We start from the raw sequence: 27753 nt of genomic DNA, 5'->3' as shown, positions 1-27753 counted from the left end.
CTATTTCTACCTAAAAAAAGCTGCCAAAATGAATAAATATCTAAAATATTTTGACTTTGTGGTGAAATAAGCTATATTGAATATTCCAATAACTGATGACATCATCAAATGAGTAACCAACAAGCCTGAGATAATCAAAAAATTCACTGCCTACTTTTGTTGAAATCGCTGAAACTACCAATAAAATATTTTCCTAAGGTGTACTATGTATAAAAAAATAATAAATTAAAATTCATTTTAAAAATAGAACTCAAAAAGGATTTGTTGAATAGTATAAAGTAACACCAAAGTTGCTCGCAAAAAAAAAAGACAAAAAGGTGAGATATTTTCTTTTTTGGCCAAGGTCTAAAGTGAGAGTAACTGAATTTCTCTGGATCAGGTCAATGGAACTGAAATTATCAGAGGGCAATTCATTTTCTTTTTTTTTTTTTATCTCTAGGATGCACAAATAATAAAAGAACACCAGAGGGCACTGTGCATTAAGCAAGCTGTGTGTCCTTTTCACCAAAACACGCTCCTGAATTAAATCTTCCATTTCTTGCTCTTCTACACTTTAGACTTTGTTCCACTTAATTCATCTCCTGCTTTTCCTCACTACAGACAGAATAGCTGGGCTAAGAACGGAGTGGAAAGAGGCCAAATCACATTTGGGAAACTGTCTAGCACTGCCGTTATTCCAACCTGCTCCCTAGCACAAAAATCCATCTTTTCAGTATTATTCCAAGGATACTATGTGTATACACAAATCATGGAACACCACAATCTTTGAAATATCAGAACTGTAGGTGACTCAAGGTCATGGAAGAATTCAGAATGAGCATAATAAGGCTGCATCATTACCAATAACGACTTTTATATAAATAGAATGACATTGAGGAAATGTAAGATTAGAAAACGAAAAGGGCATGTGTTTCATGGAAATGCACAGAATGTTAAGAGGACCTAAAGGAAAGTGTCTAGTATGTTGGGTGGATTTATATGGAGGATCTGTGATGCAATATGAACAAAAATCACACATAAAAATCAAACATATGTTTAAAGAAAAGTTAAAAGTTCATGATTACAGTCAGGGGTGTGCTGATATACATATACGTACATATATATGCATATATATATATTACATACTTTTTTGCTGAAAAAGTGTCCTTAGGACACATTTAAAGTTGAATTTTTGTTAACATTTTCTCCATCCTTTCCTTAAGTCTAGAAAATCGACAAGACCAATAAATCAAACTCTGATTTGTATCATTTGTCAATTACGGAGACATAAAACTGAAAATTTTAGTCAAGTTTCCCAAGCTGATATGAATTGGCTCTAGTGCATCCCTAGTTATAATCCTTTCCGTTGGAAAGAATACCCATATATATGTGGTCAACAAGTTATTGACATGTTCAAATACATTTCTAGCCTCAGGCTGAACCTGGAATGGGCTTTAGAAAAATTACTTTGGTGGTAAATTGGAGGATGAATCAGAGTGGGGAGATCATGGAGGCAGGAGAAGTAGCATCAATGTATTACAGGAGTCCAAGTGTGAGGTGATAAGGGGGTATATTTGAAAGATGTTATAAAGGTAAAGTTGTGTGTGTGTGTGTGTGTGTGTGTGTGTGTGTGTGTGTGTGTCTGTGAGAGAGAGACAGAGAGAGGGGCGTCGAGGATAACTCCTAGATTGCAAGCTTCAAGAACTGCCTGTGAAGACAGTGTGTGTTGCCCTTGACAGGAATAGGAAAGTTAGGTGAGGGAGAGGATTTAGGGAGAAAGACCATGAGTTCAGTCAGAAGGCATGATCTGGATGAGGATCCAGGAAAGGAAACTGAGAAGAGGTAGTCTGATACATAGGAAAACCAGAAGAGGACAGTGTCCCAAAAACCTAGAGACAAGAGAGTATCAAGAAGAGGGCGATTCACAGGGCATCAAAGGCCACAGAGATTAATAATGAGGAGTGAGAAAAAGCCACTGGATTTGGCCATCAAGAAATCAGTGGTAGCTCTGGAAAAGAACAGTTTCAGTGGAATGATGAGTTCAGAAGCCAGATTATAAGGGATTAAAAAGAGAGTGAGTGAAGAGAGAGTCCAATAAATTATCTTATACACCACTTTATCACAATCAAATCTAGATCACATTGTCCGGCATACGTGAGGTGCTGAAGAAATAAATGTAGATTGGTTGGCCAGCAGCTCACAGTCACAGACACCTGAGATTCCTAGTTCACCTTGTTTTAGGGGTGAGGAAGCTTCGAACCAGCGAAGTTAAGTGACCTGCCATGGTAATTTACAATTCACCCCCTTCAATCCGGTTTATCATGATCATCTACAAAGCAAAGCTCTGTCCTCCCAACTTCTCTGGAATTTTTTCCAGGTCACATCACTCGTGGACACAGCCTTGAAAGAACTAGTCCTAACTAAATGAGATTGTTTAGTAACCTTACCTACAATGCCTCAAAGCGGGTCTCACAGGGGAGGAATCTTCCAAAGGGGAAGTGAAAATGAGCACCAGAACCTTGTCAATGAATGAACTCCTAAAAAACATGACTTTTAAGACACACAATGGGAGGGCTTTTTGTTCAGCTGCGTCTGACTCTCCGTGACCGCATTTGAAGTTTTCTTGCAAAGACACTAGTCTTTCCCCACTTCCTTCTCCAGTTCATTTTACAGAGGAGGAAACTGAGGCAACGGCGCACTAGCTACAAAGGAAGGATAACCCATAGCTTTCTCTTTTTGGCAGAGATGGAAAATGGAGTCGACTGGACTCCTAGCAAACACTTGGGTTTCTCCATAAAAGTAAATCTGGGCAGTCGTTAGGAGCTTGAATTTAGAAATCCGAGCAGAAAGGATGCTAGAAGCACAACCGGAAGCTGAGGGAGCCCCGAACCGGAAGTCCCTCCACGGGTCTTGACACGCGACTCGTCACTGAACCAATGCTCCGCCCACACTTCCGGCTTGTGAGCCTGTAGGGAGATGGCTTTCATTCCCAGTCTGGGTGTGTCCCTACCGGCTTCCCTGCTTTTAGGATTCTCTTCACCCGCAGCGGCACAAACGTGGCCTTCAAGCTGCAGAGGAGAAAAACTAAGGCGCGGGGAAGTCGAGGGGTGCCCGCGCCCACATGGTAAATAGGCTTTTGACTCCCCACGTTGTATTATCACTGATTTGGGACAAGCACGCTCTGACAAAGGTGAAACCGACCGCTAACCCACACGCGCCTCTTAACAGGCTTCTTCTCAAACATTTATCACCTCACCCCAAGAGTTTACGACGTTCCGCCCAAGAGTTACGGTAGCCGAGAAGGTGAACGCACAAACTAGAAAGACTATCACTTCACTGCGCAGGCGCAAGTCCGGCCACTCTTCCTTGGGCTCCCCGCGGCCGGCTCAGTCAGAGAAAGGTTTCCTTCCCTTGGAATGAGAGGGTCTAGTATTATTAGCATATGCCCCACCCCTCCAGCTCTCCGAAACCAGTCTGACTTCGACACCAGCCACTCCACTGGCTTAGAAGATAAGCAGGCCCGCCCACCGCTTTGCTGATTGGGTACTGGAACCAGAAGGCGGGCCGAGGAGGGGCGGAGCTTCGGCGCGCTCCGGTTGCATCAGCTGGCGCCGTAGTTGTGGCCACGTGGCGCAAGCGCAGTGAAAGTGCCTGGCCTTTTCGCCGCTTCTCCAGCCTTCATCCCTTTGCACGCCCCGGTGGCCTCCTCGCCTGCTTTCTTCCCTTTCTGTCGAGAGTCTGTCCGTTCTGGTCTCGCCGCTTCCTGCCCCCGTAGCTTCTGACGATGTCTCAGGAGGCAGTCGATCCCATAGGGAAAATGAGTGGGGACGAGAAGCCGGTAAGTCCCGGGGGTCTGGCCGAAGGGGTGGGGTGCGGGGCGGCAGTGGAGGGCCGGGGGGGGTTCCTGGGGCCCGGAGCGGGGACGAGGTGCCAGCGAGTGCCGGTGCCCCGGGCCCGTTCTGGGGCTTCCCGTGTGGGATGGGGGTGACGGGAGCTCCGAGGCCGGGAGAGGAGCATCTCGAGCTCCGGGGGTGCAGACCCCGACCGTTCTCTGTGCCTTGGAGGAGACGGGAGCCCCAGGGAAGACGCCTCGGCCTCCCACTCACGCGGGGGGTGTCTCCGCGGTACCTGCGAGGGGCTAGGCACCCTGCTGAGAGCGGGGCCTTCCAGTCCGATGGGGGAGATCAGTCATCGATCCATAAACATTTATTAAGGGCCTACTGTGTGCCAGGCACTGTGCTTAGTCAAGGAAAGGGAAAAAGGTTTCCACCCTTGGAACTCAGTCTAATGGGGAAGAAAAAATAAATTTTACATGTATATACATATAGATAGGCATAGATATCTATCTATATGTATATATAGACATAGATATCTCTCTCTCTATATAGAGACATATCTGTATATATAGAGACATACAAGATATAGTGGAAATAATTGACAGAGGGAAGGTACTAGAATTGAAAGGGTAGATTAAAGGAAAATTTCAGGGGTCATTTTACGACAAGTAGTGTGATCCCCCAGAGAGTACACTGGATTTGGGGTCAGGAGAACCTGGGTTCCACTTGCAGTCTCTGTGACTTGAACAAGTCGCTTTTAAGTGGCAGCACCTGTGAGATGAAGGAATTTTATCAATCTTTTTTCAGCTCTAAAATATGTAATTCTATTGGGCATGATTCTTATCACCACGGGTTTGACTATTAGGGGAGGGTTAACTTTTGGCTAAGGCCACTCAGGTTTTATAAAAGCGTGGAAGGGTGCTCTCATTCATCTTAGGAATTTAAATGTGTAGAGTGCTCTCTACCTGCGAGGATAACAGAACAATACCAAACAAAAAAGAGCATGAGGAGTTTGGAATAAACTTTTAAATATATTTTTATTCATTTTATTAAATTCCTCAATTACATTTGTAGCAGTTTTAACACTAATTTTTAAAAATGTTGAATTTCCAAATACTCCTCTTGATTATACATATAGCATCATGAAAAACATTTCCATATTAACCCTGTTGCAGAAAACATAGATCAAAAAAGAAAAAATGGTAAAAGTAGGATTCAGTTTGCACTGAGTTCATCAGTTCTCTGTAGGTGGATAGCATGTTTTGTCTTGGATCCTTTGGAATTGTCTTGGATCATTGACTTAATCAGAGTAGCTAAATCTTTCACTGTTGATCCTCACAGCATTGATGTTTTTGTGTACCATATTCTCCTGGTTCTTCTCATTTCACTTTACTTCAGTTCATATGAGTCTTCTCAGGTTTTTCTGAAATCATCCTGCTCATCATTTCTTGTAGCACACTAGTATTCCATCATAATCGTGTACCACAACTTGTTCATCCATTCCCCAGTTGATGGGCATCCCCACAATTTCCAGTTCTTTACTGTCACAAAAAGAGCTGCCGTAAATATTTTTGTACGGTTAAGTCCTTTTCCTTGATCTCTTTGAATAGTGATATTGCTGGGTCCAAGAATATGCAGAGTTTTATAGCCCTTTAGGTGTAGTTTGAATTTGGAATGATTTTAAACTAAAAGTTGTCTTAACTGGAATTGTTGTTTGTCCTTCATTTTCCCTGGGGGACCAACTCATCAGGAAGAATGCCATGATTGGCAAGTGAATTTCATTTAGGTGAGGGAGGATTGTGCAGTGTCTACAGCCTCACTTTCTCCTTCAGAGCCATTTGGGTGTGGTGGCAAGATATGGATCTGCACTACTGGAGATGGCTCTGGATGCCTTTGGACACCTTGACCTTTTTAAGAAGAACTAAGGTCCTTTAGCTCACTTTGAGTGAGGCAACACCCATTTGGTTTTTAAGGCTGGTTAAGAAATGAGCCAAAGCATGGCCCTTTTTTATTAAAAAAAAAAAAATCAATCTGGGAGGGAAAGACCCTCAGGATTTTTGGCCGAAACAGGAGCAATTACTATTTATATTTACTCTGAGCCTTTTGGACCCAAACAATGACCTTGGGTGCTTGGGCTGGGAACTGTTGTTGACCCATCTGTAAGAGCTGAGTGAATTGGATTTAAGTTTTGATCTTTAAGAAAGAACTCTAGCCAGTAAACCCCAAGTTATCTTGCTAGGTTTCAACCATCAAAATTTACTTTCCTTTGGGCTGAGCACCATATGGGTATTATACCCCACATGGACTGAGGGAGAGGAAAGAGGGAAGGAACTGAGTTGCTCAACTGGAACTGGCCAGTTGCGTCCCCCTTGGGGCAACTCAGATTATTCACACGTGTCATTTGTCCTTCCTTCTTGAAGAGGACCATGACATCAGGGTGGTGATGCCATGGCATGCAAGTAAACTGGATTTCTATGAGGGAGGGCTGTAGTAGGTAACCAACCTCACTGTCTCCTCCAGAGCCATTTGGGTTCAGTGGCTAGATAAAGATCTGGAGGACTGGAGATTGTCCTCTTTGAAGGTATATTAATGAGGCAGTCTCCTTTCCCTCGAGGTAGATAGATTTGTTTAAATGAGTTTGAATAATTTATGCCTACAGGTTGAAAGATAGAGGAGATAAGATTAGGTTCTGAAGGCCTTCCATCCTTAAGTAGTTTAAATTCGATCCCCTTAACTGGATATGAGCCTTCTGTGGTTCAGTGGTGCTGTTGTTAGGAAGGAGTCCCAATTTCAGTGTTAAATAAAAAAAGGGAGAAAGGGAAAAAGAAGCATTTATGTAGCTCCTACTATGTCCTGTGTAAAGTGTTGTGGGTTTTTTTGGTTTTTTTTTTTTTTACAAATATTATTTAATTTGATTTTTCCCAACAACCCTGAAGAGGAGCAACTGAGGCAAACAAGTTAAGTAACTTTATTAGAGTCACATAACTAGTGAATGTCTGAGGATGTTTTTGAAGTCAGGTTTTACTGATTCCAGTCCCAAAACCACACACATACACACACACACACACACACACACACACACACACACACACATGCACATGCACACGGTAGTGAAAGTACTGAGGGGAAATGATGAATATCTTTGTGTCAACATTTGCTTTTAGGGAGCAGTATTTTCTTCATTTGACATATCGATAGTCAAAAATACTTATCCACAAAATAGACTTCCATTCTTATTCTCATTTTAAGTCTTCATTGACTTAGAGTTAAGATTGCTATTCTGTTCCTATTTAAGTATCATAACTGATAGCACAGGATCTGTTGAATAGTAAGATAGAAGTAATAACTAATAACTCTGGTGGTTCAAATTTTTTGCGTAGTTAGGTTTTTGTTACTTCTCTTAGTCACTGATTAGCCCCAAATCTATGTTTTATTGACACAGCTGTTTAAAACTGCTCATTTGCATATCTTAAACTTGAAGGGTTTCTTGGATCCAAATTAATAGAATGGGTGAGGGGGGAAGGAAGGTTAGAATTTGGATTTTGCAAGCAAATACTGTGAATTAAATAACATTTCCAAGATGCTTAACTTTATACACATTCCGTTTTCTCCACTGTAGACCAGGTCTATATTTGATTGCTTCCTCTTATGCATTCTCCTAATCAAGAAGCTTGAATGACATTCAATCAATCTATTAATCATTCAGCATTTATTAAGCACCTGCTGTGTGCCAGGCACTGAAACTAAGCACTGGGGATACAAAAAAGAATAAAAGGCAGTTCCCTTGCCCTCAAGGAGGAAAACAGATATATACAAAGTAATCCCTATGCGGCATAACTCAGAAATAATTAAAGAGGCACTAGAAATAAGAGAGGTTAGGGAAGGCTTCCTATAAAAGGTGGGATTTTAATTGCTATATAAAGGAAGCCAGGGACGTCAGTAGTCAAAAATGGAGGAGGGGGAGAGCATCGTAGGAACCAGCGTGGGAAGTGGGGAAGACTCAGCCAAGGAAAATGCCTGGAGCTGAGAGATTAGTGTCTTGTTTATGGTTTGAAGACAATGAGGAAGGGAATAGGTTGTAAGAATATATAGATAAAAGATATAAATATTATATATATGTACTCTTATATGTATAAATATAAAAAATAATAAAAGCAGGGCGTGAGGGAGGCTAGGTTTGGAAGGGCTTTGAATGCCAGTCTTGTATTTATCTCCTTGGAGCCTCACAACCCGTGGTAGGTGCTGTTTACAGTTATCCCTTCCACATCACAGGGGTTAGAGGCTCAACAGCCCCTTGATCTGGGAAATCGGAATAAAAATTTTTGGCCCCCTCCCTTTGTACCAGAAAAGAAGTCTGAATTCTTATAGTATTAAAAGACAAAATATGTTGATATTATACAATACTATAAATATATTTTATCCATTTTGGAGTTTCTAAACTTTTTCTGTGTCATCTGTTGGTCTCCGACTTGTGCAGGTTTCAAAAAAAATCTCATTTAATTTCTCATGCTGGCCTGCAGTATATTGAAGTGGACATGGGAGAGTGGCAGCTGTGGAAGGGGTAACTATATTATCCCCACTTACAGATAAGGAAATCTGGGAATTGTCCAGGGTCACAAAGCTAGTAAGTATCCTAGGTCAAATTTGGACCCAGGCCTTCTTGATTCCAGACCTGGAACTCTATCCACTGTGCCACTAGCTGCTCAGTAGGAAGTTAATTGGAGATGATGCCCCAAATTGAAATTAGCATGAATTTGTAATGAATCCAATCAGCCAATTTTTGTGCCTTTGCCCTCTAGTTAAGAGTTGTGAAGGTGAATGAAGGGATTTACCGAAGTAAGAGATTAGAGAGACTGGGGGCCAGGGGTTTGAGGGTAGAGGACAGTCTCTCATTGAAATGCCTAATTTATAGAGTCAAGCCAGGTTTGTAGGATACCTGTAATCCTTGCTACTGGGTGAGATTGGTTAAACTTGAGAATTCTGAACTGACATAGCTAAAGTTGATCAGTTGTCCATAGTAAAGCTGCACCATTGTGGTGAATTCAGGAGCAGGGTCAGGCTGCTTAGAGAGAGGCAGATCAGTCCAGGTCAGAAATGGAGCTTTGTCAAAGGCTCTCTGCCATTCTACCGTGGCATCGGGCCTATGAGTAGCCACTGCACTCACAGCTTGGGTGCAGTAGGGAGACCCAGTCTCAACCAATCAACAGACAAGCAAATAAATAAAGGGTTAAGACTGAAGGACTGGGGTGAAACCAGGGAGGAGTGATCGACTAGGTCAATGAAAAATAAATTCTATGACTTGCTTTTTTGTACAACCAACACTTTATACAGGTGAATGCTTACTCATGAAAGGAAAACTAATGAATATAAAATATTAAATATACTTGCACCCCAAATCCCTGCTACCTAAATGAGATATGTAATGATAGATACTAGCTGCTCATTGCTACTCATAAAATTTTGTAGGTTTTTTTTAAAGTTGTGTTTTTTGCTAATTTTATTTTAACTCCTGTGAAAAGCATTCCCAGATTTTTAGGGGAGAAAAAGGATTTAAAATGTAAATCCCTAAATTTTATTTTTCTCTTATTCAGTTAGGTAGAAGTGAAGAAAAGCAAAAAGAAGGAGGAAAAAAGAAAAATAAAGAAGGATCTGCTGATGGAGGTCGAATGGAGGTAAGTTTTTAAAATAGACCCTGTATCAATCATTAGTTGGAAGGAATATGTTTTTTCCTTTGATATCCAAAGTTAGGTCTAGGAATTTTAATATTTAGGAATTTACATTCTGCTAATTATAATTACATGATGCTAAAGGAAGCATCAGGGAGAAAAGATTTTCTAAGAAGAAGAGAATTGAGATTAGAAGCTGTTCATGAAGGGAATTAAGAAGGATTGGGATGTCAGAGTTAAAATTACTCCAATTGTGGGATTACAGGGCAAGGGAAAGATGAGAAAAAAAGCTAAAAAGGAGACTACAAAGTTGAGATGCAGGTTCTGTGGATTTGGTTTGCTTAACTATGCTTATTTTTCACAAGGAGGCATTTCTTTCTTAATGGGAGGTGAGGCTGGAATTAGTGTTAGTGATATCAGAAAAAAAAGAAAAGAGGGTCACTGAAAATTAAAGACAGATGAGAGCAAGAGGTTTACCAGTAGGACAGCTTTAGAACTAACATGTTGAATTTTTTTTTTTCAAGGAAGTTTGAAATGGAGATACATGGTTTTTTATGTAGTCCCCATTTTTCTGTTCTTTGTGCATGGAAATTTGTTAAATTTTTCTTGTGAGGCACTGAATCACAAAAAAATAAAATTCTAAAAACATTAAAATAGAAAGGAAACAGGAAAAAAATTTGGTATCAAGAGGAGTGTATGGCCAAAAGAGTTAGAAACTGGTTCTAGGACTGATGACTTAAGAAATATTAATATAGTTCATAAGTTTAAATTGAAAAGAAAAGGAGCTTAAGAGGAACCCAGTTTTCTGAATTATGGAGGTTATTATAGACCAGAGGTTACCTTGAAAATGATTTAGATCCAGGCTGTACCTTCTGGGATTTCTCAAAACCTAGAATGGACACTGGTGCTGTGGAAAGACAAATTGCTCCAGAATCTAAGGACCAGGGTTCAAAGACCAGCCCTGCGTGACGATAAGAAAGTCATTTAATCTCCATGGGCCTTAGTTTCATCATCTGTAAAAAAGAGGCAATTGACTTATAAAAGTTGAACTGTTTACATTTCTACATGGAAAGACAATATTTATAACTCTTGAAACTATTCAGTATCTGGGTACTGGGTGGGATTACACACACACACACACACACACACACACACACACACACACATACACACACATGCACACGCACATGCACACACACATAGAGACAGTGCACAGAGTGAATTGAAGAGGATGGGATCATATCTTAAAAAAAATGAAATCAAGCAGTGAGAGAGAAATATATTGGGAGGAGAAAGGGAGAAATGGAATGGGGCAAATTATCTCTCATAAAAGAGGCAAGCAAAAGACTTATTAGTGGAGGGAAAAAGAAGGGAGGTGAGAAAAACATGAAGCTTACTCTCATCACATTCCACTAAAGGAAGGAATAAAATGCACACTCATTTTGGTATGAAAACCTATCTTACAATACAGGAAAGTGGGGGATAAGGGGATAAACAGGGTGGGGGGGACGATGGAAGGGAGGGCATGGGGAGGAGGGAGCAATTTGAGGTCGACACTCATGGGGAGGGACAGGATCAAAAGAGAGAATAGAAGTAATTGGAGGCAGGATAGGATGGAGGGAAATATAGTTAGTCTTATACAACACGACTATTATGGAAGTCATTTGCAAAACTACACAGATTTGGCCTATATTGAATTGCTTGCCTTCCAAAGGGAGGGGGTGGGGAGGGAGGGAGGAAAAGAAGTTGGAACTCAAAGTTTTAGGAATAACTGTCGAGTAATGTTCTTGCCACTAGGAAATAAGAAATACAGGTAAAGGGGTATAGAAAGTTATTAGGCCCAACAGGACAGAGGAGAGGATGGAGACAAGGGCAGAGAGGAATGATGGAGGAGAGAGCGGAGTGGTGATGGGGGCAATTGGAATGCTCGGTGTTTTGGGGTGGGGGGAGGGGACAAGGGGGGAGAAAATTTGGAGCCCAAAAATTCTGTGAAAATGAATGTTAAAAGTTAAATAAATAAATTAATTAAAATTTGAAAGAAAAAAAAAAAGAGGCAATTGGAATAGGTGACCTCCTCGGTCCCTTCTGGCTCTGAAACTCATAATCTTTCTCCTATCCCTGAGCCCCCATTTCACTGGACTTAGACTCACAGAACCAACCCAAGTTTAAACTCATCTCTTGTTGTAGTGTGACAGGGTGTAATTAAGTAGCTTTGTACTCTTGTGTTCCATTTGATGTTGACTGCCTATGAGCAATGTTCCACTTTCTGTTTTAGATGTCAGTACAAATTTCCAGTGGAATGCAGTAGAGCAAAGGAACTATATGTGTGTTAGCTATATGTTAGAACAGGTTTTACTAGCTTTTTAAGAGAGAGCTGTCTCTACCAGTAACATATAGCTGATTAGTTTATAATGCCTTAGTTTACTTCCTCTAACTCCTCCCTCTCGGCAGAGAACTGTGCCTCCTCGTTTACGCAGAATATAGAAGCTATCCATTGTGAACTTTTCTCTCTCTCTTCCTCAAAACTCCTAAACATCATTCTCCATTCATTTCTTTTTACTCCTTTGTTTGACAGAGAGCAGGTCCTTCCTGACAAGATCAATCCTTCTATTTCCACTATTTCCAGTTCCCTTTTTTGACCATCCTCTTATTTAACTCTTTCTTGATGTTTCTTCCCTTCACTGGATAGTACCACCTCCTCAACCTATCACTGTACCTGTCCTACCTTTCACACCCAGATCTTTAGAAGAAACTTAGTTAGGAATCGTTGCTTTTAAGAGTTAGTGTGAAAGAGTAATGTGAAAGAAAACACAGAAGAGGGTTGGGGCTTAGTTTTTGAGCTAGGGAGTGATACAATCAGACCTGTGCCTTAGACTGTTTTAGCAGGTCTGTACAGTATGGGAAATTATCGATCCTGTCAATATTTTCCAAGAGTTTATGTTCTTCCTTAACTCTACTCTGCAGCAGGTATTGACACAAGCAGTAATCACCCTCATGGTGGTCTTTTTGTGTTCATCATCTGCCCTGAAAGGTGAGATAACTGAGTGTTTCATGAAATGATGTTTCTTATTGTCTTGGCTATATAATGAAACTGGCTCCTTCCTTTGCTTTTCTGAGAAGAACTTCCTTCAAGAAGATCCTTCAAGACAGAAACACTTTGGTCTATTTTGCTTTCCTATATAATGAGAGTATTAGCATGGATGTAATTCAGTTTTTCTGTATCTTCTCATTTGGTTAGACAGAAACTCCATAGAGTAGTACCAAGCGTTAAATTAATATTTATAAATGTCTTAAAGCTATGTAATTCTCAGACTCTCCTTTTCTGCTTTGCCACCTTCATGGAAGCTGTACAAGGTGAAGACTTGCTGGTATTTTTATCTTATTTAATGAGATCTCATGGCCAAAGAATTAAAACCTGATGATGATGAATCCCTCTAAGATAAGGCTCATCTTCAGACCCTAGATATATTCTGTCATTGGGCCTGTGCTTTTCCCATTTGGTAGGGTCTGCACTTAACCTGTCTGGCATAACCATCAAGAACCTATGGTCACCTGCATACCTCAGGGACACACTGGGCTAGGAATTTTGTTGAGATACTTTTTTTGTCCAGAGATTGTTTTCTCAAGAACAGGTGCACTTTTCAAATTAAACTTCTTAATTTGTTTAGATTTTACATAATATCACTTTTATAGCATTACTGAATATATGTAATTATCAATGGGCATATTTGAATAATTCTTAATATAGCTAATGTCTTTAGAAAACATTTGGAAATAGAAACTTAGGGAAGATTGTAACAATTCTCTAATCACTTACACAGCTGTTGTTCACATTACTTGTAATTAAAATTGCATGCTGAGAGTAGGCATTGTTTTAGATGAATGGTAGTACATAAATAATTATAATTTAAGTCAAGTCAATAGTTTGAGTGTCACTGCTGCCTGATTATAGTTTCTTTGTTTGAATTGTGACACATGTTCATAACAGCAGTGACTTTGGCAACTGATGAAAGTTTCTTAAGCCACCTTTTTTTCTTCTTTTTGAGCTTCTGAGCATCTTTGTGAATGTTTTATCCAAAATATATTTGGGCAAGGGTCCTGGCAGAAAAAGGAGGAAGTCTTAAGCAAAAGAACTTTAGGTAGAAATGAAAATGTTGGATTTATTAAGATGCCTGTCTGGAGTTGGAGGAACTGGTTTCAAATCCTTTGCTGAAACTTGCTCCTTTTTTGACTGTAGACAGATAGCTTAAACCCCAGAGCCTCTGGTTCCTCATCTATAAAATGAGGACTTGATGGGCTCCGAAGTTCCTTCCAGTTCCCCTTCTCTATTCCTGAAATGTTGGAAAGACAGGGTTAGAGGTCTACAAGGAGAAGAAAAGGAAGTGAGTTGTGGCTGTCATGACACTAGCAAGGTAAACAAACCAGGACTTTGCCACAACCATTCTTCAAGTAATCTACTAGCAGGAATGACAAAGGAGTTGAGAATTCACTTTCAGCAAGAAGAATTTTGCACTAACTTGCAGAATATGCAATGTTATATTTCTGTCATTGCTAAAATTGTTATGATAAAAAAAATCTCACTAATCATTATTATCTCCATTATGTTTTATTTTTTTAAACATTTCCCAATTACATTTTAATCTTATTTGGTCTTCTGACTATGAGTTTGACACTTCTGCCCTTGAGGGTGGCGACAGTGGAAGTCATAAGAAGAAAAATAGCCAAAGAAACCTCCAAAAGCTCATGGGAGGAAAATATAAGAAGAGAGGCATCAGTGAAGCACGTGATCTCAGATATCCTTATAAGAAGGTAGAATGTGGCGGTGAAAAGCCAACTGATTCGCAGATTCTAATACAGGGAGGTAAATTTCACTTCATAATGTAGAATGAGACCCATACCTCAAATATCACTCTGTAAATGAAGGAGGAAGAAACTATGTACAAAAATATTTTTAGCAGATCTTTTCCTGGTTACCCTAAATTAGAAACTAATGGTGTCCTTTATGGGAAATGGCTAAACAAATTATGATTTGTGAATGTAGTGAGGACCTTATGGAAGGATGCAGAGTAAAGTGAGCAGAACTATGAGAATAGTCTTTACAATTATAACAGTATAGAGAAAAACAACAACTTTAGGAGTCTAACAGGAAGGTGATGAATTTAAAATGCAGAAAGGGATATAGATTTTCATCTGTGAATGATGTGTAAATTTGTTTTGCTGGACTATGTATTTATGGGCTTTATATTAACTGTTTTCTTTTTTTTCTTTGCTCAGTGGCAGAGTAGTGTCGAGATTAGATAAATCAAGGTGAGAAAACAGTAGTTGAAAAACAATTATAATTAGCAATGTCATTAAAAATACCACATTTTGAAACTGTACCAAAAACAAGCTCACCCAATACTTTATTATTGTCATAATTTTGAATATCTGTGCATGCTAGATTATGTTATCTTACATTTAAGTTTTTTGTTAATAAAATTGTAATTTAAAAAAAATAATCAAATTATTCTCTGCATAGTTGAATTACTTCAGGTGCTCTGCCCAACTTTATTTTCTTTGTCTTTTCATCTTCCTCATACAGTACGTGAGTATCATACAGATACTTATACAATATCATTCCAAATGTGGTGCCTCTGATACCAGAAGCACTATTGATGGAAAGAAGTTGTTGTAGCTTCAAATCCCTTTTTGTCTTCAGATTTCATGTGAATATCATAATAGATATGATTTCTTCTGGTAATGCATCACTTGTTCGATCAACAGTGATTTCATATTTAACACACATACAGCTATAAATAATCTGTAAACCATCCAAAACTGTTACAGTCTCTATAGAAATAGAAGGAAATTTTTTAATGCAATGATTTTTTTCACTGGCTACCAGTACAAATGCTGTGGTACTTACTGTTCTCTGGGTTGCCATGACCAAAGAATACATCCTAATAATGAACTTTTTCTTTTTATAAAATTGTTATTGATATTTTAATTTTTTAATACTTTGATTTACAAATATTTTTAATTCCCCCACCCTCCCCATCTATCCCTTGTAACAAGAATACAAAAGAGATGTTTTCATTAAAACTAACCAACATAGTTGATGAATCTTCTCATATAGGTAGATATGCTGACAGCTGATCCCAAAACTTCTGGTTCTTTCCTTCCTAGCATGGACTGCCAAGTCTTGTGGCCAGGGCTGGGGAGGTGATCCTGGTTTTCCCCCTACCTGTTTGATTCCTCCTTCTCAACCTCCTTTGCAGGGTCTTCATCCAGATATGCCTGTCCTTAGTGGATACCCTCCAGGGTTCTGTCCTGGTTCTTCTTCTTCCTCTGTAATCTTTCTCTTGGTGATCTCATCAGCCCCCATAGATTCAGTGATCATCTCTGTATTGATGATTCTGAAATACTTATCCATCCCTAACCTTTCAGTCGACCTACAGTCTAGCATCTCTACCTGCCTATTGGACATTTTGAACTGGTTATCCCACAGACATACTAAACTCAGCATTTTCAAAACTGAATTTATTATCTTTCTCAAAAAAACCCCAAAACAAAACCCTTCCCCTCTTCCTGATTAGCTTCCCTATTATTGGATACCATCGTCTTCCCATGCTTGTGATCTAAGTCTCATCCTTAACTTCTCACTTTGACCACCACTCCTGCCCTCCCCCCACACCAAATTTACTTGGTTGCTAAGTATGTCAGTTTCTGCCAGCGCCCTGGTACAAATCCTCATCACCTCATACTTTATGCAATTGACTGCTACCTACCTCACGTGTTTCCTCACTCTTGCTCATCCTCCATTCATTTATCAGTGATCTTCCTAAAGCCTAGATCTGACTGTGTCACCCTCCCTAAACTTCAGTGGCTTCCCATCAACTCCAGGATCAAATATAAAATTCTCTGGCTTTTAAATACCATTACCTTCTCCCCTCCCACTCCCTCCTTCACCTCCATTCCTTATACATAGTTTTCCACACCATCTTCTGCCTAAGCATTTTCACTTGCTGTGTCCCATTCCTAGAATACTTTCCCTTCTTATTTCTGCCTCCTGGCTTCCTTCAAGTCCCAGCTAAAATCCCACCTTCCGAGGAAACCTTTGCTGATCCCACTTATTGCTAGTGCCTTCCCTCTGAATTATTTCTGGGTTTTGTATGTAGTTTATGCATGGTTGTTTGTATGTTGCCTCCACCATTAAACTGGGAGTTCCTTAAGATCAGGGACTATCTTTTGTCTTTTTTTTGCATTTCTAGTGCTTAGCACAGTACCTGGCATATTAGGTGTTTAGTAAATGACCGACCTGGTCATCACACCTCATGTAGAACATTATGTTCAGATGTATAAATGAATGATGAGCATTAATTATCTTAGGGCTAAAAGATTTCAAAGAGGCAATCTCATTCATCTCAAAACTCCCCTCCCTTTCAGATAAGACCATCTTGAAAAGTGGCTTGATTAGAGGGGCCTCTTTTTAACACTTTGCACTGACACAGTTGCTATATTTTCACACAAAGCACTTTAAATCAAAACAAAATAAAAATTTTAAACTAAGGGTGATGGTTTGTCTGAAGAAAGGCGTGTTTATCCTTCCTTTATTCTCCTCGTCTTATTTGCCTTGCAGTTGAATCCTTGGCCTGAGTATATCAACACACGTCTTGAGATGTATAATAAACTTAAAGCAGAACATGATGCCATTATGTTAGAAAAAGCTTCAAAAGATAGTCAGCCAATTAAAGTCACCTTACCTGATGGTAAGCAAGTTGATGCTGAATCCTGGAAGACTACTCCATACCAAGTGGCTTGTGGAATTAGGTATGCAACACATTTGTTTTGGTACTCTTATACTCAAATTAAGTTGCCTGATGTAGTTTTATGGTTTCTTTTCTCTTTGGGGCTAAAAAATTTTACAACTTATTGTAGCTTTATAGGTTTAAGAGAAAGTTTACTTTCAAAAAAGAAATTTCTAACTTTAACCCCTTTAAGATATTTTTGTTTAGTGTAATTTTGACCTGAAACAAGTGTCACATTTAGGGAGACTTATCTGTCCACTTGTTTAATGTTGTAATGCTAATGAGAGTTAAAGATCTTCCCCACCCATGGATGGACCTGCCCCTTAAGGGAAGCTTGATTCGGGAAACCCATACGTTTTCTGAATTTCTAATGGGCACTGGTTCTCTAGGGTTGTGATGCCCTCTGGCTCTGAAAAGTGTATAAATATTCTGAGATGAGGTTTTATGTAACAGAAATGACCTGACATACACAGGAGGGCCTGCTGTACAGATATTTAGATCTGCTTTTCTAAAAGGGAAGCAACTTTTGAGGGGTCAACAATCTACTTTAATCAAGCACACATGTCATTCACTTAGTTCAGGGAAAAAAGTCAGCACCCTCAACTTCAGAGAAAATACAAACAAATAAAAGATCAACAGACAGATCCAATAGTCTGATCCAATATATAGATCCAAAATCTGACCATAAGCAGTACATACATAATTACCAGAGAGAGAGGGAAACACCAACATTTGGGTTTTCAAAGTTGGGGGTGGGGCTCCTTAGCAGCTTCCCAGAGTCTCATCTGGCACACAAACCTTCCAGAAAACTAAGCCCCAAAGTAAAACCTCACCTCAGAGTATTTATACAGTTTTCAGAGCCAGAGGGCATTTGAAAATAGTGCCATCCTTGAGAACTAGTGCCTCATTAGAAATTTAGAAAAGTAATAGGCTGCCCCATCTAGGGGTGGGGAAGATTTTTAACTCTTATTAGCATTACAAATGTCAAAAGAACCATTTTTGCTATTGGAAAGGAACATCCAGGTATTTACAAGTAGCTTATTCTTCTGTCTTTAAAAATTTGGCCACACTTAAGATTCAGTAGATCTATTCCTTTGGAATTAGGTATTTCAGTCATTATGTTTGTAACAGTTATAAGACTGTTTTGGAACCCTGCAAGAAAGTGCAGGGATTGGGGGGGGAACAAGAGAAAGCTGATAGATAAAGCAATTTCTCTCATAAAGGTGCAGAATTTTGTAGTTTGAAAGCACCTACTCATCTAATATCGTCAGTATAGTATATAATACTTGTTTTGAAAACATAAAATTGTTCCACCAGAATTTATATGTTAGGGAACAGTTTGAGCATAATGCAGATTTCATATTTGCCTATGTGTGATTTTATCTGAGAAACACTAGGTGAATGCAGAAAACTGCACCCAGCTGGTCCAGCCCTGTAGGAATACACAGAATGTGCACACTTCAAACATCTTCCAGCTACCTCGGTTCACCATGTGAATTATCTGACTCAGTTGTGTTTTGCTATTCTTTTGTATCTGCAAATTTTTCTGTATTAAAAAACTCCAAGCATGTCTAAACATCATTGTTTGAAAACACTAAGCAGTGCATGCGAAAGGAAAACTTTTAAGTATTAAGGAGAAGCTTGAACTAATAAAGTGTTCTGAAAGAAACAAGAGAAGATATGTCTTCTAAGCAGCAGGCACAAAGGAATCCATGTTGTGACCCATCAGAGACAATACTGTGAAAAAAGTTAAATAAAGAGGCTTTCCTTGTGCTTCCAATTTCCTAACTGTGTAGTGCTCTGTGAAAAAAAATTAGACTAGAAGTGACAGGATCTTCAGGAACAAGAGTCTGTCTATGGAAACACAGAAGATATTTTTGAGGGAGAATTAATGAGACTCATAAGATTGAAAAGCTAAGTGGGGCCAGATTGCAGAAAGTTCTGAATAATGCTAAGCCATATAATCCTGTGTAAGTTAATTTTAGTATCGTAATACCTCAAATAGGGAAGGCATGAAATAAACAGAGGCTCAGCACTGATGATCTTGTCAGGAATGACTTATTGAATCCTGCTTTCGTCCTATCAGAGTTTTTCTGGGCTCTTAGGATCAAATTCTCCAGTCCAGGCTGAATGCCTTTTTTCAGTTTTTAGAATAGTTAGTAACACCTCATATTTGTATTGAGATAAGATATAGTTTCCTCATTTTCCTGTCCTATAGTCCAAGGTTATGCATGCTTAATGAAAAAAAGAGTTTTTGAATTATATGTCTGTAGCACTTTGAATTTGACCCTTAATCCCCTGCTGCCATGTTATGGATTTTTTTTGGTTATGCTTTTTGGTATCATCTTGAAATGTTATCACTTGTGTTCTAAATTTTCATATTTTGGCTCTTAAGTGTGGTGTATTTACCTGTAGTGTCTTGCAAATAGTATTTAATGACTTGATATTTATATGACTAAAAAAAAACAACTACACAAACTTTAAAATAAGGTCAATGCTTTGAAACTGTTGCTAAGCCTTATATCTAGAAAAAAGTATCGCTTGACTTTCAAATGTTCTTTATTAGTGTAATGAAATACTTTGTTATATCCAAAGCTTGAAGACACTAATGAAGCATCTTTTTACGTTGTATAAATATGAACACAGGCCAGGCCAGAGTTCATACAGGTTTTATAAGCTTTGTTTCACTTAATAGAGAAAATAATGGATCCATCTCATTGTCATATCCTCCCAAATTGTCTTAATAACAAAATATTGAGAACAATTTTTGTTTACTGTAACTGTGTTGGTATAAGTTATGGGAATATTGTTTGTCCTACCTCCAAAAAGAATTTTTCTGTTCATAGTTAAAATAAATATTCTTATTTATCTGCAGTTTCTTTAGTGTTTTATCTGTTTTCCTAGGAGAACAAATGTATAGTTTTAAAATATATAGGAAAATATTTAAGCATTTTAAAAAACTCATTATTGGAGCCCGAGTTATTTCAGAATTGATTTTCTTTTTGGTGAGCTAATTATGTATTAGTAGATTAATTAAACCACATGTGCACATGTATACACTCATATGCATCTTGTCGTGTAGAAGAACTGACTTTTCAGGTTAAATGAGAGATGTTATTCCATATTAAATTAAAATGTCAAGAGTTTAGAGTTGGCAGGATCTAAAGTCCATCCGTTATTTATTGAGTTATTAGGATTTTCCCCCTTTCTCTAATTTTGTTACTGTGGTTTTGGATTCCTTTAGTTTTTTTTTAACATTTCCATCAAAAACTAAATGTTGAACTAAGAAGAATCTGTCCTACAATTTGACATTTCACATGAATTATCATTGTTATTGTTGTTGATATTATTATTGCTATCTTTAGTCAAGGCCTAGCTGATAACACAGTAATTGCCAAAGTAAATAAAGTCGTTTGGGATCTAGACCGCCCTCTGGAAGAAGACTGTACCTTGGAGCTTCTGAAGTTTGAGGATGAAGAAGCTCAAGCAGTAAGTTTTTAGTTAGTTGCATTGTTGCTTTTGAATATTAACATTCGTGCTTATTTCCTTTTCCCCTCACTCATTTTTAAATTCTTCCCCAAAGTATGAGTAGTTAAGGTTCATAAAACTAATTTCAAAATTTTATATGTTGAATTTAATACTAAATCTGACCTTAACTTTCAAATTTATGTTTGTCTTTGTTCTTGGATTGAGGAGGAGAGGCAAAATGTATATGTGCTTTCATTTAAAAAATCAAGATGTGGCATTAAATTAATTCTCTTTCATTATCACAAAACTTGTTGTGGGGAGAATGGAGCTATTTTTTTTTTGACATAATCATAAATTGGTACAAAGTGAAGTAAACAGAGCCAGGAAAACAATATACAAAATGATGGCAACAATGAAAATAGAAAAGTGCAACAGCTACAAAATGGTTGAAACAATACTGAAAAATTGTAAAGAACGGGCTTGGTCCTAGAGAACAGATAGGAGAAGATACTCCCACTGTTCCTTTGCAGATTATGGGGTCCAAAGGAACATTGCATATAACATCAAATTTTTTTTCATTGTTTGATAAGTTTTACTGAAATTTTTTTCACTTCCCTTCCCTTTGGGAAAAACAAAAATAAAACTTTGTTATAAAAGATGCCTCTCTGGGACACTAGGAAGGTTGGGGCATGCTGGGAGAAATCCTTGAAATGTAAAAATGTCAGTAAAAATGCATTTTTTAAGTGATTAATCAATAACGTGCTGAGTAGAAGTCAAACTATATCACATTTTCCCCTAAATATTAACTCTTAGGCCCTGCTTTTTTTCTCAAGAAAACCAGCATTTTAATTTGAACGTTACCCAAGGAAATAAATGTAATTTTCTCCTTGACTGTGCAATTCAGTGTGTATTATTTTGTGTATTTTTCCTTCTTAAAATATATATACAAAAATTCAGGAGCATGTGACAATATAACGTAAGTGAATCCTAAAGTTTCTCCTTAAGATGCTGCCTGCCTGTGTATCTTTTCAGGCATAGAAGGTGAAAAAGAGTCTACTTGTGACTCATTTCCTGCAATCTAGTTTAGTCTAATTTATTTCTTTGCAAACTAAAGAATTCTTAACTATATTTTCTGGGGGTTTTGATCCGCATAAATGTATAAACTATAATACATCCTTGTTTGGATTTATGACAAGCACATTTTTTGCTCATTTGCCTTTTCTCTCAGAGAAAAACAATGTACATCAGTAATGAGAGTCTGCTTAAATGTTTTTGGTTTATTGAACTGCAGATGAAGATTTTTTTACAAAAAAATTTTCATTATGTCATATTGTTCTTAAAGCAGAGGTATGTCGCTTGCATTTTTTCTTGTGATTTTCTTTTTTTCATAAAGACAATTGTTTTTTTAAAAATTTTATTATCATAACTACAAGTGTGAATATTAAAACAAACATGCCTTAAACCAACATAGAGTAAATCTCAAATCTCAAAATTTAGACTGACTACTTACATCTTAATTAGATGGAGAAGAGGAAAAACTATCAATATTATGCCATAATTTTAATTGTTTAAATTAGCCAGTAGAAGCAAGAACATTGTTTCACCTTGTCACTTTCACAATTCCATCTGTGTGCTTCTAAAGCTCTGCTGTGTATCTTTGGTATTATTTTCCTTCTTTATATAATTGTAGTTCATGTATACGCTTCTTCTGGTTCCTATCTCAATTTTTGTTACTTTGGATGTCTTTTCATTATTTTACTATGTCCTTCAAATTTGTCAGTTTCTGTGACACTGCAGTATTCCAATGTGTCATTCTTCAAGCATAAGACTAATTTTTTAGTGCTTTGTGTTGGTAAAGATTAAAATAATTAAAATAATACCAACATTTTTGTAAGATGGGTTCTTTTTTTTCCATATATGCCATCTTACCAGTGGGGATTGCTGAGCCTGGTCAGTTTCATGAAGCTTGCAGTTTATTGTCAGATAGCTCTTCAGAAAGCTTTCACTATTTAAAATCCACACAAAATAGCAGTAAAATAGAGTGAGACAGTAAAATTTAAAAATCTGAGTGACTTGCTCAAAGTATCTTTTAAAAGAAACTCGAATATTGAATTCTTTGCTTTTGTTCTATAACTCACTGTAGAATTTCTAATCAGGATAGATTGAAAGGTTCAAACTGTAAAGGTATACATTTGTTCAGATAATAGATATTGCCTATAAAATACCAGTTAACAGATACTTATTTGTTTTCATGATGCACAGGTATTTGTGAGTTGCAGCTTAGTTTTTGGTTATTATATTTTGTTATAATGCAGAGCAAGTTAACATTTGCAGTATTGAGCTGTTTTTATATGGAATATCACTAGTCACTAATAAAAAAAGGTAGAATCTAGCCTTTTTATTGGCATTGAAAATAAGTAGTAGTCTTACTACTTAAGCTACATAAAGCTATCATAAAGTTTTCAAAATTAATCAATATATGAAGATTCTACTGACTGTGTAGACCGTATATGAGTGAAAAAATAGCTTTTGGAACCATCCTTTGTGTCTGTTACACAGATCAGTATTGTCTCATTCTGCACAGTTTCTGTCCATGGCCTTTCATGGCTCTCCATAGAGGCTATACCAAGTGTTTTAGAGGACTATCTTTTTTTTAATTGTATGATGTCATAGATCCCAGTGCAGCGCTGGCTGTCCTTACTCTTATTACATGATCAATGCACCTCCTTTTCTAATTGCACATGTTCCTGATGATATTCTTATTCTAGCTCTTGTGTGCAATTCATCAAAGGTAGTATGCCGAAGCCTACTTAAAACCACAGTGTAGCTGATGATTGCTTTGGTTGGATTGTAGTTTTGATTTTATCGACTGTATGATTTTTAAGCTCAGAATTCTAGGCAGGCTAATATAAAGTAGCATGATGAAATGTAAAGATCTTCTCACTGTATTTTTCTTTTGATGGTATATATATGTCTGTCTATGATAAAATACCTTGGTAATGGGTTCTTAAAATCACAGTTTAATGTTATGTTACACTTTGAAGCTTTAAAAATTAGAAATAAAATGAAATGTTGAAGATGATGGGTTCAGAAAAACCTGAGATTTATTTGAAGCGATTAGAAGGAGGAGAGTAGTCTCCACAGTAGTAGCAATCTTGTTAAGATAATCAACTGTGGAAAAACTTAGTAACTGATTAATTGCAATGATCCACTATAACTCCAAAGGACTCATGATGTAAAATGCTATCTATAGAGAACTGATGGACTCAGAATGCAGATTGAAGCATATTTTTTTCTGTCTTAATTTTTTTTTGCTTTTTTTCCCCCAGAAAATGGCTAATGTCAAAATATGTTTTGCATGACTTCATATGTAAATTGGATATCATATTTCTTATCTTCTCAATGGGTGGGGGAGTAGTAGGAGGAGAGAACTTGGAATTAAAAATAAAAGTAAGAAATAAACTAATAAGCAATTATAACTTTTTTAAATTGAATATTTTTAAATGTATTAGGGAAACTTATTACTTAGAGACACCTTATACTGGATCCTCTTTATAAATGAAAGATCCTCTCAAATTTTCCTTTTGCTTAAATATCTTTATTGTATTTAGGTTAGTTTAAAACAAGTTAACTACTACATTTTTAAATTACAGTCATAATGCCCAATTTTTTCTTTATGTTTTGTAGAATGTATTGTAATGTACCCCTAAGACTCATGCCCCCATATTTATCTTTGATTTTTCAGGTATACTGGCACTCAAGTGCTCATATAATGGGTGAAGCCATGGAGAGAGTGTACGGTGGATGTTTATGCTATGGTCCACCAATAGAAAATGGCTTTTATTATGACATGTACCTTGAGAATGGGTAAGTTCAATTGAGTTCTGATTATGTGGGTACGTAAATTTAAAGGCTTCATATCCAGAGACTTAACTAAGTGATAAGGTGGATTTTTTCCCCCTAAGTTTTGCTTATAGAATGTTAGGATACTCTTGAGTTACTAAGGCATTTTAGTTCTTAGATCTCAAAAGGCATGGCTTTGGGGAAGCGGAGAATAATAACTCACATGTGTCGGTAGTACTTTAAAGTTGGCAAAGTGCTTTCCTCACAATGGCTTTGTCTGATAGGCAGTGCAAACATAATTCAGTTTTATAAATAAGAAAATTGTGGTTCATAGAGTTCAAGTGAGTTCCCTATATTTCCTTGCCCAAAAGTGACGGTCAGGATTCAAACCCATGTCTTGATTTCAAGTTCAGCTTCCTCTGAAGCGGTTCTCTTCTTTCCACTGAGTGACTTTCCTTATTTCCAGGCTAAGGCTCATACTGTCTCCAAAGTAAGAATTGTATCTGATACGAAACATAAAAAACTTGTTATGCTAAAAAGTGGCAAAATCTTCAATGCTCCATATATATGTATGTGTGTATAGTGTATGTATGCATTCATATATAATGTATACATACACTATATATACACGAATATATGTATGTATAGGACAGCCAGGTGGTACAATGGATAGAACTTGGAGTCAGGAAAATCTTGAGTTCAAATGTGGCCTCAAACACTTCCTCACTGTGTGACTCTGGGCAAGTCACTTAACCCTGTTTGCCTCAGTCTCCTCTAATCTTTAAAGTGAGCTGGAGGAAGAAATAGCAAACCACTCCAGTGCCCTTGGCAAGGAAACCCCCAGTGGAGTCATGAAGAGTCAGATACCCCTGAAGCAACTAAATAACAATAATGTGTCTATATATGTGTGTATGCATACACAATGCACACACTTGTGTATATGTGCATGTTTGTGTTTCTGTTTTTATATACACACATGTGTGCATATTAGTGCTAATTTTCCTGATAAAACTAAAAAAATTTGACTTTAAAATGTGGCATATCTTTGCGCTCTATTGTTTTGTAAAATGAAATGAAGACAAATTTACCTTTTTTCCTTTCACCTCAAGAGGTGTGTCTAGCAATGATTTCTCTGCTTTGGAGGCTTTGTGTAAGAAAATCATTAAAGAGAAACAGTTGTTTGAAAGACTGGAAGTTAAGAAAGAAACCTTGCTTGAAATGTTTAAGGTAAGTTGTACTTGGTACAGGAAGACACAAGTCTGAAAGGTGTCACTGCTTAATTTTGTAACATTGCCTCACGTAGTTATCTTCCATTAGTGTTAGGAGTTGTCTACCTAATGTTTAGTGTGCTAAGTTGAAGATGTTGAAGGCACTTCTTGGATATTTTAATAATGCTATCTTAATATGTTTAATAATGTTGACTTTTATACATTTCTGTATTGATTATGGTTATGGGTTACTCATGAATTACAATATTCAATTTTAGAAATCTTTATTAATATAACAGTTGCTTAATAAGTGTTTATTGACCTTAAGTGAATTAAGTACCTAGTAATGCAAGAGGAGTTACAAAACTAAAAATGAGATAGACCCTGCCTTCAGGAAACTTAAATTCTACTTTATAGAAGGGTGAAGCAAGAATATGGCAAGACAATACAAGTTAATTTAAGGCAGGAGAGAGCTCTACCAACATGGGGGAAACAGGAAAGGCTTTAAGGAGTAGCTGAAAGGTGTTCTAAGCACTGAAGGAAGATAGAGAGGTGAGAAGGGAGAGCATTCTAGGAGTGGGGACAGTTTGTAGAAGTAATTTGTCATACAAAGCTGAAAATTTAGATAAGAATTATACTACTTTCTAATTTTCTGTCTTTTTAGTACAATAAATTCAAATGTCGGATCTTGAATGAAAAAGTGAATACTCCAACTACTACAGTCTATAGGTAAGATATTACAATATCTTGTAATACCACAATAAAAATGTGTAGCACACATGGCGATGGTTTTTTTTTCTTTTCTTATAGTTTATTTAAGTTTTAGAAATAAAAAAAATTTATAGTTAATTCAGTGTGATGGAAATCTGGCAATCTAAAGTTTTGTGTCAATTGCCTTTATTTCATTTAGGTGTGGTCCCTTAATAGATCTGTGCAGAGGTCCTCATGTAAGGCATACTGGCAAGATTAAGACTTTGAAAATTCACAAGGTGAGTCTATATAACCTCAGTGCCTGTTTAAAAATACTTTTTATCTAAAAGGCATTCCTAATCCTAGGTTTGAATATTTTTCGGACCCTTGTTTTGGCTTTTCTTACTATCATCCCGGATGTGTAATTCATTTTTATTTATATCTGTATGCCTATTGTTGATTCTCTTGTGTTTCACGCTTTTCTCTTAGGATAGCTTTATTTCTCCCTAATAGTCATTTGAAACTCTTGTAACATTTTACCCTCATCTCAAATGATTTCAAAGAAATACTTAGAAATTCTCAGAGAATTCTTGAAACAGATTTTTTTCTTAGTTTGCTTTAATGCAAACATTAAAGAAATATTTACTGTTTCTTTTTCATAATTTTAAAGCCTTATGAAAAGTTAGCCATTACTATATTTAGACAATAGATAAAAGACAGCATCCTCCTAGAGAGAAGCTATGTCACAGTGTCATATATACTAAATGTCAAGATGATTTCATGACTGCAAAAAAATTGATTTATTTGTACACTAGTACAGTAGTATGTAATCTGACTTGGCTAATTTAATACTTATCCAAATTCTCTTTTGAAAGAAATTAATTCCATTAGTAATATACTATTATTTAAATACCATATGGATTAAATGCCATAAGAAAATGAGATTTGAATTTTATGGAAGTTACAAGTATATTAATGCCAGGTATTTTACCTTTTATTTAACTTAATAGTTGTGTGTGAGGTAAACTTATAGTAATCATATTCATCTTGTAAGCAGATTTTCGAACAAAAGCTTCTTTTTTGTAGATAGGTGAGAGCTGGGTACTAGGTACTGTGGGAGGAAATCAATTGTCACAAAGGAGCTCAATCTGTGTCCTACTTCTTCTGTTCAATGTTCTTAACTGGTTTTTTTAGAACAAAGATGATTAGAATTACTTGTTAGACAGGTGACAAGTAATAACCTTTTGACAGCTATTTCCTGGGCAGTGAAATGAAT

General features: G+C 37.3%; 1 protein-coding gene across 3 annotated transcripts in view; it reads left to right on the top strand.

Annotated features, from left to right (window-relative positions):
* The first annotated feature begins 2922 nt into the window (after positions 1-2922).
* The window catches only part of TARS1 (threonyl-tRNA synthetase 1), a 38922-nt gene continuing 14091 nt past the window's right edge, over positions 2923-27753 (top strand). The window contains exons 1-10 of one of the 3 annotated variants that reach the window (XM_072605888.1): positions 3623-3817; positions 9407-9487; positions 12446-12512; positions 14756-14788; positions 17100-17290; positions 20634-20757; positions 24482-24603; positions 25689-25806; positions 26452-26516; positions 26698-26776. In XM_072605888.1, the coding sequence (XP_072461989.1) occupies positions 17139-17290; positions 20634-20757; positions 24482-24603; positions 25689-25806; positions 26452-26516; positions 26698-26776 (660 nt within the window). In that variant the 5' untranslated portion in view covers positions 3623-3817; positions 9407-9487; positions 12446-12512; positions 14756-14788; positions 17100-17138. Of the gene's footprint in view, positions 3818-9406; positions 9488-12445; positions 12513-14755; positions 14789-17099; positions 17291-20633; positions 20758-24481; positions 24604-25688; positions 25807-26451; positions 26517-26697; positions 26777-27753 lie in introns of all 3 variants that reach the window. The other 2 variants (XM_072605889.1, XM_072605887.1) reach the window with 2 other exon arrangements.

Source organism: Notamacropus eugenii, chromosome 4 (assembly GCF_028372415.1).
Source record: "Notamacropus eugenii isolate mMacEug1 chromosome 4, mMacEug1.pri_v2, whole genome shotgun sequence".
NCBI classification, from domain to species: Eukaryota; Metazoa; Chordata; class Mammalia; order Diprotodontia; family Macropodidae; genus Notamacropus; species Notamacropus eugenii.
Note: the sequence above shows the minus strand (reverse complement) of the source record. Positions and strands in the feature narration are given on the sequence as shown.